Here is a 13,298-nt window from a genome sequence, read left to right as displayed (position 1 = left end):
TCAGAGATGATTTCCCTCCTGACTTCTTTCGGTGCAGCAACCTCTGCTTATCAGGTTCTCTCAACAAGTCATCTTCTTGATGTTTCCTCTAGTACACTAGACTTCTTTATTGTCACTGTCACCCACTATGAATACTTCAAATCTAACTAAATCATTGGACAAGTTGTACATCACATCTGATTGCCATAGTTCAGATTTATTTGTGTGATTGTGGTCTGTGTCTTTCTTTAATGGGAATTTGGATAACTTGAAAGGTTGAAGGTGCAGCTGATGAAGATGGGAGAACGCCAAGCATATTTGATACCTTTGCTCACAATGGTACTCTCAGTAATTCAGTTTCCTCTACCTAAGAGGGCTCTGATATACTGATGTATATTTCAAGATTTGTATATGTTGATATATTTATTGACAATAAATTTATTGACAACTACTTGATATGGGTCACTTTTGCTAATTTATGACTATTGATTTCCCATCTGATTGAGATTTCAGGCAACATGACCAACGAACTCGCAGACAGAGCATGCGACCAATACCACAATACAAGGTTCGTCGATATACGAGGCTTATTCAATGTCAAGCATGTATTCCTGATGTTTCACAAGCCAACGGCCAAGGACTAATTATAATTAGTAACAATGACCTAGAAACACCATTTGAATTGCAGAAACTGTGAAATATGTCAGGAAATTATGAGCAGTTTGCATTTTGCTGGTTATGTGCAATGATGATTCGGTTTGTTACAGGAAGATGTGGAAATAATGGCCAAAATGGGGTTAGACGCCTACAGATTTTCCATATCGTGGTCAAGACTCATTCCAAGTTACAATCTTCCACCACCAAACTGTTTAACTTACATATGTGAGTATTTAGTTTCTTGTTCTGAGTCTGACCGTCTTGTTCTCTTGCATATTTTTCTCAGACGGAAGAGGACCAGTCAATCCCAAGGACTGGAGTATTACAACAACCTCATCAATGATCTCATAAGATATGGTGATTCTCGATAAATCACGATTCTCAATGAATCTCCGGCTTCATTCCACAGTACTGCATTGGGTATATAAAGTCCAAAACTCAACTCATACATTCTAATACTTAATCTTCAACACCATATTGCAGGTATTCAGCCACATGTTACATTACATCACAGTGACCTACCACAAGTTCTCGAGGATGAATATGGAGGATGGGTTAGTCGAAGAGTGGTGTATGGCATCTTGTGCTCTCTCCTAGCTGGCATCTTGAACAAAATGGGTTCACATACTTTATAGATATGAAAGCATGTGCTTGTATTATATGGTATATTGCAGGGAAGACTTTAAAGAATTTGCAGATGTGTGCTTCAGAGAGTTTGGAGATAGAGTTAAATATTGGACCACTCTGAACGAAGCTAATGTGTTGTGATTGGAGGCTACGACTGGGGATTGCTACCACCTCAAAGATGTTCTTCTTCCCCTGTAACCAAGTGCTCTAAGGGCAATTCCTCATCTGAGCCATACCTGGCTGCTCATAACTTATTGTTAGCACATGCATCTGCTGTTACCTTGTACAGGACAAAGTACCAGGTATCATCAATGCATATAATAAAATCTATTTGAAGTCACACTTTATAAGCTATAACCAGTAAGATTGATTTCAGACTCCGTGCAATACACGTGCCTAATGTCTAGCTCTTATATATAATATTGGCCTCACAAACTTTCTTGCGTATGTTTGGTGATATGAAGGACATTTTGAATGTTAACTAATGCAGGAGAAGCAGGGTGGACATGTTGGAATCAATATCTTTGCTTTCGATTTTATCCCTCTAACAAACACTTCAGAAGATTTAAGCGCCTCTGAAAGGGCAAACAAGTTGATTCTCGGTTGGTAAGTAGAAATTTGGCTAACAATTTCTCTCTATAATTTGTCCATTGTGATTTATGTTGCGCCGCCAACGCTGCTGTAATGTTGCAGGTTTCTGAATCCCATAGTGTTTGGAGATTATCCTGACGAAATGAGAAAGAACATAGGCTCCAGACTTCCTTCATTCACAAAAACTGAGTCAGATCTAGTTAAGGGCTCCATTGACTTCATAGGATTAAATTTTTACTATTCATTATACGCCCAAGACTATCCCAGGAGCTTTCAGGGGGAAGACAGAGGCGTTATGCAAGATATGGAATTCAAATATATTGGTATGTTGTATTATAAACCATTTCTGTGTGTTTGTGTCACTAAAATATGACTATATAAACGACTGATACGAGTGCTTAATGATGCATTACCTGGCTGTGGCAGATATTGTGGATGATCCATCCGTCATTGAGGTAAAAGTTAAAACAAGAAGCTAATACTTTTGTTTTAAGGATGGAGCTTCAGTCTATTGATTGACCATTAATATTTGTGATGTCCGGATATAGATTCCAATTACCCCTTCGGCATTGATAAGAGTGCTTGATTTGTTGAAGAATACTTATGGGAATCTCCCAGTTTACATCCACGAAAATGGTTTGCTTTTATGTCTTCTCTCAACAAGATTGGGTTTGAACTTGCCACGAAACAAGATTTGGTTCCTGCATTATAAAGTCCTTTGGATTTTGCAGGTCAACAAACTGCGAGAAGTTGCTCACCAGAATCCTCAATAAATGACTGGTCAAGAGTGAAGTACTTCCAAGCATACATTGGACAAGTTCTTTGTTCGTTGAGGTAACAAACAGTTCTCCAATTTGGTTACTTCCAATCAACTTATCTCTGTTCCGTAATGATGCTTAACAAATCTTTCTCTTGTTTATGCTTTGGATTATTGAAAGGAATGGATCAAACGTGAGAGGCTATTTTGCATGGTCGTTATTGGATATGTTTGAGTTACTTACTGGGTACGAAACCAGTTATGGTCTATATTATATAGATGTGAATGATCCCAATTTGACAAGGCGACCTAAGCTCTCCGCTCAATGGTACTCCAACTTTCTGCACGGAACTGTGAAATGCGACAGCATGGATCAGAAGCTCACTGTGCAACTTGAGACGAATGCGACTATGGAATCTCTTGCTGCATAATGCCCTACTACTTGAAAGTGATATGCAAAAATTTCTGTTTGCAAATAAAAGGGAAGTTAGCGATGTGTTGTTGGATCCTGTGCCATAAACTTGTAAATTTAGCCAGTTTGGAATGAGTCAAATCATTTAAAAATTTACATAATTTACTTTAAGAAAAATTAGAGAACACAGCATTTATGTTATAGATACCAATACTAATGATTTATGATAATGATTTCTATCAAAATATTGTTTTGAAGAGAGCTTCAAACAATACAATGTGGATAGTATCCGGCGAAGTGATTAAAAATTTTCATAAAATATCAATATGAATTATGCGTTATCCACATTAAATTTTATTGTACAAAACAAAAGTATATTGAATTCTCATGCAAATTTATTCACTTCTTGTATAATTATTTCTTAAAGCTTGAAATTCTTTTGGGTAGATAAAGCTTGAAAATTTATTATACTGTTATAAATTTTTAATCACGTACACTTATTTGAGATTAAAAAAAGAAAAAATCGGAAAAAAATCTATTTTTGAAAGTTTAATTGGCTAAAAAGACTTGAATTTGAGTAAATATAACTATAATCCGTGACTACAACATATCATCAATTATGTACAATAATCATCAATACAGAAGTCATTCGTATACAACGAAAGATATGTTGCACTCACAGACCATATTTATTCATACTCAAATTTAAATCTTTTTAGATAATTAAATTTTCAAATAGGAATTTTTTGTCAATTTTTTCTAAGAAAAATAGGAATCCGGTAATTTTTAATTTTTTTTAATTATATGCTCCCCCTATTGGGCCAAAAAGCCCCCAAAGTTTAGGCCATCAAAAAGCCCATAAATATTTTTAAGAAATACGATCGGCGTCAGCCCTGGCAGGTCACGGCGAGTCAGCAACTATGGCTTCTGAGAAAGAAGCTGCTCTTGCAGCGACTCCTTCCGATGCTCCTACAATGTATGGTTTCTATAATTTACTTTTAGAATCCCTTCCGCAATTTGTTTTTGCATTTCTGGTTTTCATTGCTTCATTTATTCGACTGTCTCCTTGTCTGAATTTTTGTTTTCGGATGATCTTCTTATCATCTGGCTGAATCACCGTTTGTACAAAGCCATAAAATGATTGTTCTTTGTGTGGGTAGATTGGGTGCTCAAATGGATTCTATGTTTAAACCCACAATCTTTCTTGACAAAGAATGTTTTATGACATGTTGGAATAAGGCGATGGTGAATGTTTACGGGCGCCTTGTTACTGTTCATGCTATAAGTATAAATGCTTGAAGTAGTCTTTTTTATTTCAAACTATCTTTTGGGTATTGATGGGATTTAATTCATGTACGCTACCCAGTGAGGATGGATATGTTATTTGTACCCTTAAACTATTATTTTCGAAAAATCTGAATGCTTAGCGTTGAAGTTTGATATATTTACTTCTGTATCATGTGATGCGTAGATTTGACAAGATCATCAATAAGGAAATTCCTTCTACTGTAGTCTACGAGGATGATAAGGTACAACCTGACGTTCTATCTTGTCTTCAACTTATCTCACTTGTAGCTTTTCCCCCTTTTTCTTGATTTCTTTTGAGAGGGACTGGGCAGTATTTCAATGTGCTCGGCTCTTTAACCTTATTGTTTCTGTCAGGGAATTTGAGTTATCTGATCATGTTTCAAATGTCGCTTCCTAAAAGAGATGACATAGACACTGGAAAGCATGTGTAACTGACATGAACACAATGACCTTACTTGATATGGCCCTGATCGGACATCTTGGTTTTTGAGGGTTCATGCTTCATAACGGGGAAAATGCTTATATTTACATTGAAAAACACAATTATAGAGAAATGGCCATGTTTTAAAATCCAGTTAAAATGTTTAAGTTTTGAAAAGCTCGTGTTTATTCTTTTTAACATTTTCCTCACTCTTTGGACTGACTGATCATGCCAAGATTTAAATCGCTCAAACAGTCTTTTAGAGTTTGAATGCAATTGTGGGAGATTGTTTCCTCTCTAGTACCGCATTGTATGCACCAGGAGGGTGACACTAAAGGGTGGAAATATGCATTTGTATTGTAGAACTTTATGATCCTATTGTGTTCCTTTTCTATTTTCCAGGTCCTTGCCTTTAGGGATATTAACCCTCAAGCGCCAGTACACGTTCTAATCATTCCAAAAGTGAAAGATGGGTTAACTGGGTTGTCCAAGGTATGCATATCCGCACATGCTTTTCTAGTATATGACGAAATAGGATCTATTAATTAGGAAAGCTTTCTAGGACCATTCTGGAAAATCTTCGCTATTAAGGTTTTGACCTTACCTGTGATCATGCTTTTATGATATGAGTACATGCTTCTAGATCTCCACTAATCTTTGTGGGCATGGGGTGTCAGTGTCAGGTGACAAATGTTGGGGTCGCATTTAGTTTTGCAAAAACCATCACCAACATCAGCATTTTAACTTGGAAACGTTTGTTTTTGGACTTTAATGTTATGGCCTTTTTCTCCAGGCTGAGGAGAGACACTGTGAGATTCTTGGCCGGCTTCTATACACTGCGAAGCTGGTTGCCAAGCAAGAAGGCCTTGATGATGGCTTTAGAATCGTAATAAATGATGGGCCAGAGGGATGTAAGTGTCCTCCATGTCAATATGTTCAAGTTGATCCGTTTTGCTCTCAGCAGACACAACCACGTACACAAGCTTCCTTTTTAATAGCAATTTTCAAATCTGAGTTGAAATTTTATTTTTGGCAGGCCAATCAGTTTACCACATTCATGTGCATCTTCTTGGGGGACGACGGATGGACTGGCCCCCGGGCTAAGACGGGGGAAATGATTCACAGTGAGCCATGTTGCTGACGAGATTCCTTTGGCAGCAATACTCTTGGTCATATGTGCTTTTATGCTATCTGTAAAATAACGGGTTCAAGTAACCAGTAACCACTTAGTTATGACAAGTTACTTGAGGAAACGGGGTTTGATTAAATGACCAGTATTAATACGGTTGTGGTTTTATTCGAACTTGATCAAAAAACTGAAGTGATTCCGTTGTTGATGGCCTTCCCTTATACTTTATTGGGCGCCCAGCAGTGGCAGGTTAGTGTGCGTCTTATGAATGGCGATAGTTCAAGTCTAAGGTGTTGATAACGATGAGTTAACGACGTCAAGGGGGGAAAAAAAAAAAAGAGAGAGATAAAGATGAGTTACCAATTTTCCAACTACCTTTGGCAGCGTCAGATATGCATTTAAGCAGAAATAATAGAACCAGCAAAAGGCAACAAAATATGGTGCTTGTGTTTTCATCGATTCCTTAACCAACACCCTAGTTTGATAAAGACAGTCACATTAATTAAGAGTGTGTTTGGGAAATAAGAGAATTGATTATAATTTTATCGTGTTTTATGAGTTAAAATTTTTCTCATGCTTTTCGTATAATGCAAACTCAATTTAAACAGCCACTAAATTGACCACCTTGACTCGCACGATGTATGCATTTATCACAACAACGAAACCGGCAACAATATCAACGTGTTGCGACGTTTTCCTAATTGTTCAGCAAAACAATTAATTGTTTACTTGTATAACGAGAAGCTTATGCCATGAGCCAATGACTATTAAAGCGGGACATAAGATCTGTGAGCTTCATGGTATTTGCCATGGCTTCTCTCGTACTTCTTTTGTGGTTATATATGCGCCCAGAAAATGCAATCTGGGATTCCGCTCTTACTTCTGCCCCTCCCATAATCTCTAAAGATGCTTCAACTTGGATCATCAGACGGAGCAGCAATCACAAGAAAGAGATAGAGGAATTGGTAGATATTCCAGAGGAGCCAAGAGTTTGCGTCAATTTGATTTAGCTACCGGGAGTCTCTAGGGTCATAGGTTTTTGTTTCATGAATAATTTTCAGTCAGAACAGTCCTTTTCCTCCCCCCCCCCCCTTCCTCCGGTAATTTGAATAATTTCCAGTGTTCAATAGACGCCTCTGTTTTGCACTGTCCCTCCCCGTCCCCTGTTTTCATCATAAAATATCTGTCGTTCATATGCATTTCTACATTATTCTGTTCTGCTGGCAACATCTAGATGGCTTATAAGCACTAGCACCAGCAAGCTCCATGCCCGTGCATGAACTTCGTTTAAATTAATTAAAAAAAATGAAGCCCAAAGAAAAAAAAGGATGAAGCAGTTGAGATTTTGAGTCCTACCATCCAAATAAGATTGCTGTATTCAGAAATCGGCAAATTCTTCAAAATAAGATGAAGCATGTAATTCTACCATGAATGATAACATTAGAAAATTACAAGACTGAGAAGGATGAATGGTTCCTGAGTTTTAAGCCTCTCCTTATTTGGTCCTAAGTGGCACTATGCGGCAGCAGAGAGCATAGGTGCACTCTTCTCAAGTTCTGTAGTGATCTTCGGATTCATACTCCTATTATGCAGAAAATCGGAGTACCATTTAGCAGATAGTTTAGGTTGCCTCTTCAAATTTGGATCGTTCAGATCTATGTAATATAGCCCATAACTGGTTTGATATCCCGTTATTATCTCGAGCAAATCCAAAAGGGACCATACAAAATAGCCTCTCACGTTCACTCCGTTCCTTTCAATGTGTCAAGAACAAAGAAAAGGACAGGAAAAACCCATCAATACTCCTGAGATATCACCTTAACTGGAAGTGAAGTTGAGGAGAAGAAAATCATGTTACCTGAGTGAATCAAGCACACTCTTAATGTATTCATGCATGAAGATGACCCTTGACCAGTCATCCAATGAAGAATCCCGTAGTGTTTGTTGACCTGTGAAGTTTATAGACTTAGTCACCACTGTGCCCTACTTGACAATGGAGGACGGTTAATTTTGTTAAGGGAAACATAGACTGAGACGGGGGAAGAAGCAAACCATTTTCATGGATGTAAATGGGAAAATTGCCATAAGAGTTCCTCAATAATTCCAGCAAGTTTTTCAATCCCCAGGGTCTAACTGGAATCTGACCCAAAAAATCAGTGAGTGTTGGAAAACTTAAGCTCCAATATTAAAACAAGAGGAACGAAACCTGATTTCAATGCTTACCTCAACGGCAAATGTAGCATTCCCAAAACCTGTTACAAGCACAAATAAGATTAAGTAGTCGTCTCGATACCTTGCATTTATTTAATTACAATTTAAGACATGGATAGTTAGGATTTGATAAAATTGAAGCTGCGTTGGTAAAGCAGAAAAACAGCTTAGAACAGCGTACATGAATATATGAAGGCCAAATCTGCCAGAATGTCTCTGTCCCCCATTGGTAAGCTGCTGGGGTAGTTTTTCACATGACATGTGTAGTAAAAATTAATTCCCAGGAAGTCAATTGAACCCTTCACCATATTTGATTCAGCTTTAGTGAAGGAAGGAAGCTTCCAGCCTGCACTTCTTTTAAGTGTCTCGGGATACTCACCAAACATTATGGGATTCAAAAACCTGCAGCATCACAACCGCATCGATACCATTAACAGACTTAACACATTTACTATAGACATATTGAAGAGCAATCATGAATTACTACTTACCAACCCAGATTGAAATCTTGAGCCCTTTGAGTGGCGCTTAAATCTTCAGTAGTATTTGTTAGAGGAGAAAAATCCATAGTAAAGATATTAATCCCTATAAATCCACGTTGTAGCTCCTGCATTTCATATAAAACGATTAGTACTAGGATGGCGGTCTAATTAAACATTTGTCACTCACTCTTGCAATTTCAAGAGGATACCTGATACTTTCTCCTATACAATGCAGTAGCTGATGCATGTGCTAGCAACATATTATGGGCTGCCAGATATGGCTCAGTTGAAGAATTGCCCTTGGAGCAGTTAGCTATGCCTATAATGGAAGATGAACATCGCTGAGGCGGCAGCATTCCCAAATCATAACCACAGAGCACAAATATATTTGCCTCATTCATCGTGGTCCAATGCTTAACTCTATCACCAAATTCATTGAAGCACACATTCGCATATGCTTCAAAGTCTTTCCTGCAAAACAGCATGCATATAATATATATGTTTCTCACAACTGAAAGTGATTCGTTTTGTATAACTAGCAAGGCAGGCAGCGTAAGTTGTCTTACACTACTCTACGACTAACCCATCCTCCGTACTCATCTTCCAGTGCTTGTGGCAGGTCACTATGATGCAACGTAACATGTGGCTGGATATCTACAATATGATGAAAAAACTAATACCACAAATGCAGTTGAAAACTTTCTCTTAATCTTAAAGAAGTTCGAAACTAGCTTGAAACGTGTATACGGAAGAGCTTGTGCTAGGGGTTGAAAATATAGTGTTTACAAGTAATCACCATGGCTTATGAGCTCATTGATAAGGTTGTTGTAATATTCTAGTCCCTTGGGATTGACTGCTCCTTTTCCATCTGCGAAATTCATGGGACAAGATGAATCAGATTATTCAAAACAAGAAGCAGTATTATGAGTTAACAGATTAATGAGGCCGTAACTTGGAATAAGTCTTGACCACGATATGGAAAATCTGTATGCATTTAAGCCCATGTTAGCCATGAGTCTCACGTCTTCCTGCAACAAGTCAAATCAAGTCAAAGAAGATACGTGCGCGCGTGACTTCAGTGAAGAAAGGAAGAAAGTTTAAGTTTATATAATGCAGTTAATCATATCATAAAACGAATCAGAATTGATCATTCCACAGGTGATTTTTGCATTTGCCACATTTACGAACCTTATAATTGTGATACTGGTCGCATGTTCTATCTCCATATCCCCGGGTCTTGTTCTCTGGAAATTTTATTTAAATGGAGATTCAACAACTTTTTGTTTGCCCGTTGGGGATTACAAGGAAGACTAAATAAATACCAATTACACGGAAAAAAAAGCGTTCTGTGAAACCTCGTCCACAAGATTGTGATAGCACGCATAGTATCAATGGAAGCTCAGTAAATAAACATTAAAACATGAATATATGAAATCCTGTGTATTGTGTAGTGGGGTAAAAGCTAGAGAATAGTAAGTATGATAATTTGTACTACACCGTCGAGGGCTAAGACGTCAAGTATACTGGGCGTTCTCCCATCTTCATCTGCTGCACCTTCAACCTTTCGATGTCATCCGAATTCCATTCAAACTCAGAAAAGCACACACAGCGAATCACAACAGGAGGAAGAAGGAAGATGAAGAACCTGATAAGCAGAGGTTCCTGCGCCGAAGATGAAGTCTGGTGGGAAGTCATCTCTGTTAAGAGTATCACCGGCAGAAGCAGAATTAACCAATGCTAATATAACTGTTGCCAACAACACCTTTATCCACATTCTCCAGCCGCTTCTTCCACAACTTCCGGTCTCTTAAAGATCAAGGATCCCTTTATCCTCCATTCGCTAGAAAGCGCGATAAATTGAGCATCCTAACCTCGAACTCTATGGATTAGTGGTCCCATGTATTGCCCAAATTCACCTATTTCGTGCGTGGTGAGGATGGCTGAATAAGGAAAATGGATTATGACCTTTTATATTAGCAGCGGAGTATAAACAAAGTGTTGCCACTTTGTGATTGGGCCACGAGGGACATCGATTAAAAAAACACTACTGACAAATTACAATTGGGTGACAAGGCTATCATTTTCCACGTATTAAACATCATCACCCTATTTATCGTGCTCCATGTCATCTCAATACGTTATCTGGTTATCAGATCGGTAGGTATATATATCCCCTTACATCCCAATAGACTATAGAGCCCACAATATAGGGGCAAAACATGGGCCGAATGGGCCACTTTCATTAGCCCACGAGCTTCAACCATCGCCCAAAAACCCAGAAAAGGGAAGACAATTAGCCGGCCCACAAGACGGCCGCCGTTCTTATTGTCCTTCACCGCTTCTGATTATCAACCCCATCATTCGTCAAGGCATTGAAAAAATTCGAGATTCGTTTCGATTTGTTCTAGCAAGGCGCTGATGGTTGGACTCATGCTCTTCATTCGTTCCTGCGTTTGTCTATTCAGGAAAAAAACGACGTAAAAAAAAATTTAATTACACCCAATATTCACATACTATGATTATACACATCTTCCCCTTTTTGTTCCCCTTATCTTTTTCGAGATATATTACCTGCGTTCACTTTGCAAACGATGAGATCCAAAACTGGGCAATGGACCCATTTGCCATTTCTGGTTTCGGCCGCTCATAAATTTGCAGCCCATTATTGGTTTCGACAACATGTCTGTTACGTGCTCTGGTTTTAAAATCCAAACTCTGTATGGTAGTTTGTCTGCTGCAACGTGTGGACTCTGGCTGTGCCTGTGGTGCATAATTAGGGACGATAATGATGTTCATTACCAAATAAATGTGAGTCATTGATTTGATTTCTATCTGTTCTCAGATGCTGACTTATGATGCACTTCCCTCGTATTGTGTAATCTCAGTCGTCTTTATGTCAAGTATCATAATAGCACAATGCTTTCAACATTCTGGGTCCATCAATAGTGCCCACCTAAACATCATGCTTTGTCTTCGTTCACATTTATCTCTTATCTTCTCTCATAAAGCTGCGTCCAGATTTATCTCGGTATGGTGTGTGTGTGGGTGTTTTGTTTTTTAAAAAGAAAGCAAGTCAAGTTAAATCTTTATATGCGTGTGTATGTACAGCGCTTTAATTGTTGGGTATCAGTACCACAACCCCGGTTTAACCTTTACAATTAGGATGGGAGACCCGTTTGAATCAGCGATTGGAAAAACAGTTTATAGGAAAAGTAGCTTATGAAAAAGTGAAGTTGATAAAAGTTAAATTAGATATGTTGAATTGTGTTTGGATTGAAGTTTAGAAAAGTTAGTTTGTAAAAGTGAGATTGGTAAAAGCTTGTTTGGATTATAGTTAAGTAAAAATAAGTTTGGCTGAAAAATTACCAAAATGGGTATGAGTTTTAATAAATAATGAAACATAAAAAAATTGATTTCACATAATATAATGAAATTAAAATAATTTAATATGAAGAAATCAAATTTAATGAGTGAATTAAATTTTAAAATTTTAAAGAAATCATAAAAAATATTTTAAATATAAATTGAAACATAAAAAAAAGAATTGAGATAATATAACGAAGAAGTGAAATTTAATGACTGAATTAAAATTGAGAGAAACCATAAAAAATATTTTGAGTATAAAATAAAACATGATAAAAAAAAATGAAAGCTGGTGGGACTTGCGGGTGGGACTTGAGTCTGGGAAAAGAAAGGAGGACTTGCGGGTTAAAAAGAAAGGACCTGACACGCACATTTGGTACAGCTCCTGACACGCACATTTGGTAAAAGCTCTTCTCAAATAAGCTCCTGCGTGGAGCTTATCTTCATTAAGCGTTTAGTAGGTTGAAAAATAAATAAGCTCAATAGGTTTTAAACTCTTCCAAACAGAGCTATATGATCAACCTAGCTTAAATTATAATATAAGCTGCTTTTGGGTCAGCAAACGCTGACCCAAACAGAGCCAGTATCTTGCGAGATTGGCAGAGTTAAATCTCACTCCTCGTGTAAAAAGCAAGTGATATTGAAAGAGTGTTTGAATAAAACTAAATTATAATTTTAAAAATAATTTATAATATATAAAATAAGTACGTGAGAAGAATTTTATCTTACTGAATCAAACATCAGAGGCCAATCAAATAAAAATGGGATCTTTTATGAGATTTGGTTGGCCTTATTCGTTTAGATGAAGTCCTGCTAACGTTCGTAAGTTCTACTTACTTTTCTTATCTTCTCATGTCAGGTGCATGCCAAAACTCAATTAGTGATTGTGATTGGATTGTGAATAGATTATACGGAGCGACTGACGCAACACGCCCCACCCACACAAGAGTGACAAAGACTCCTGGTGTTTGTGCATAGAATCTAGTGTCTGTGAAGTGTGAACAATAATTTTAGAAAAAATTGTAATTAGGTTCATCCAAGAGAATTAAATAAAAAAATCTTTTAAAATCATAAAGTTATTCTGAAATTCAAAAAAACGCTATTGCAATAAATTTTATTTTTTTAATTACTAAATTATATTTTTTTTAAAATTTGTATTAACAACTAAAAGAACAATGGTTGACAACTTAAGATGTAATAATTGACAACTATTACGGCAAGTATTGACAACTCATACATTGCATTTTGTGATGTACTGAGAAAATATGTTGTCAATACCTCCTATAATATTTATCAATCATTACATCTTCATTTGTTAATGATTGTTCTTTTAATTGTTAATACAAACTTAAAAAAATAAT

General features: G+C 37.2%; 2 protein-coding genes and 1 pseudogene across 3 annotated transcripts; 2 read left to right on the top strand and 1 right to left on the bottom strand.

The window, feature by feature from the left end:
* The first annotated feature begins 36 nt into the window (after nucleotides 1-36).
* LOC114730072 (beta-glucosidase 11-like) lies at nucleotides 37-3,087 on the top strand (annotated as a pseudogene).
* Nucleotides 3,088-3,908: 821 nt separating this feature from the next.
* LOC114730076 (adenylylsulfatase HINT1) lies at nucleotides 3,909-6,104 on the top strand. The gene is made up of 5 exons (XM_028917104.1): nucleotides 3,909-3,999; nucleotides 4,495-4,552; nucleotides 5,155-5,244; nucleotides 5,546-5,663; nucleotides 5,789-6,104. The coding sequence occupies exons 1-5, from the start codon at nucleotides 3,944-3,946 to the stop codon at nucleotides 5,854-5,856; spliced, it is 390 nt and encodes a 129-aa protein (XP_028772937.1). The 5' UTR covers nucleotides 3,909-3,943; the 3' UTR covers nucleotides 5,857-6,104.
* A 1,114-nt stretch (nucleotides 6,105-7,218) lies between these two features.
* LOC114730057 (beta-glucosidase 11) lies at nucleotides 7,219-10,513 on the bottom strand. 2 transcript variants are annotated; one of them, XM_028917077.1, is made up of 13 exons: nucleotides 10,220-10,513; nucleotides 10,072-10,135; nucleotides 9,763-9,818; nucleotides 9,527-9,602; nucleotides 9,371-9,442; nucleotides 9,141-9,228; nucleotides 8,784-9,045; nucleotides 8,584-8,699; nucleotides 8,274-8,494; nucleotides 8,105-8,133; nucleotides 7,934-8,021; nucleotides 7,740-7,830; nucleotides 7,219-7,634 (listed from the first exon to the last, which is right to left on the bottom strand). In XM_028917077.1, exons 1-13 carry the CDS (start codon nucleotides 10,346-10,348, stop codon nucleotides 7,397-7,399), a joined length of 1,530 nt encoding a protein of 509 aa, XP_028772910.1. In that variant the 5' UTR covers nucleotides 10,349-10,513; the 3' UTR covers nucleotides 7,219-7,396. The 2 variants fall into 2 exon arrangements, with proteins under 2 accessions (XP_028772910.1, XP_028772917.1); XM_028917084.1 differs by lacking the exon at nucleotides 10,072-10,135 and having other exon boundaries at nucleotides 10,220-10,238.
* Between the last annotated feature and the right edge of the window lie 2,785 nt (nucleotides 10,514-13,298).

Source organism: Neltuma alba, unplaced genomic scaffold, assembly GCF_004799145.2.
Source record: "Neltuma alba isolate B1F8T4 unplaced genomic scaffold, ASM479914v2 tig00002498_pilon, whole genome shotgun sequence".
NCBI classification, from domain to species: Eukaryota; Viridiplantae; Streptophyta; class Magnoliopsida; order Fabales; family Fabaceae; genus Neltuma; species Neltuma alba.
This window is presented reverse-complemented; position numbering and strand designations above follow the sequence as displayed.

What these genes read in the sequence shown, in the direction of transcription:
- LOC114730076 (XM_028917104.1), top strand. Translation starts at nt 3,944, where the DNA reads ATGGCTTCTGAGAAAGAAGCTGCTCTTGCAGCGACTCCTTCCGATGCT. An exon ending in CCTTCCGATGCTCCTACAAT is followed by an intron (nt 4,000 to 4,494) that starts GTATGGTTTCTA and finishes TGTGATGCGTAG; the next exon opens with ATTTGACAAGATCATCAATA. An exon ending in GGTTAACTGGGTTGTCCAAG is followed by an intron (nt 5,245 to 5,545) that starts GTATGCATATCC and finishes CTTTTTCTCCAG; the next exon opens with GCTGAGGAGAGACACTGTGA.
- LOC114730057 (XM_028917077.1), bottom strand. Translation starts at nt 10,348, where the DNA reads ATGTGGATAAAGGTGTTGTTGGCAACAGTTATATTAGCATTGGTTAAT. An exon ending in TGGGTTAGTCGTAGAGTAGT is followed by an intron (nt 9,046 to 9,140) that starts GTAAGACAACTT and finishes GCTGTTTTGCAG; the next exon opens with GAAAGACTTTGAAGCATATG. An exon ending in ATGCTACATTTGCCGTTGAG is followed by an intron (nt 8,022 to 8,104) that starts GTAAGCATTGAA and finishes TTTTTGGGTCAG; the next exon opens with ATTCCAGTTAGACCCTGGGG.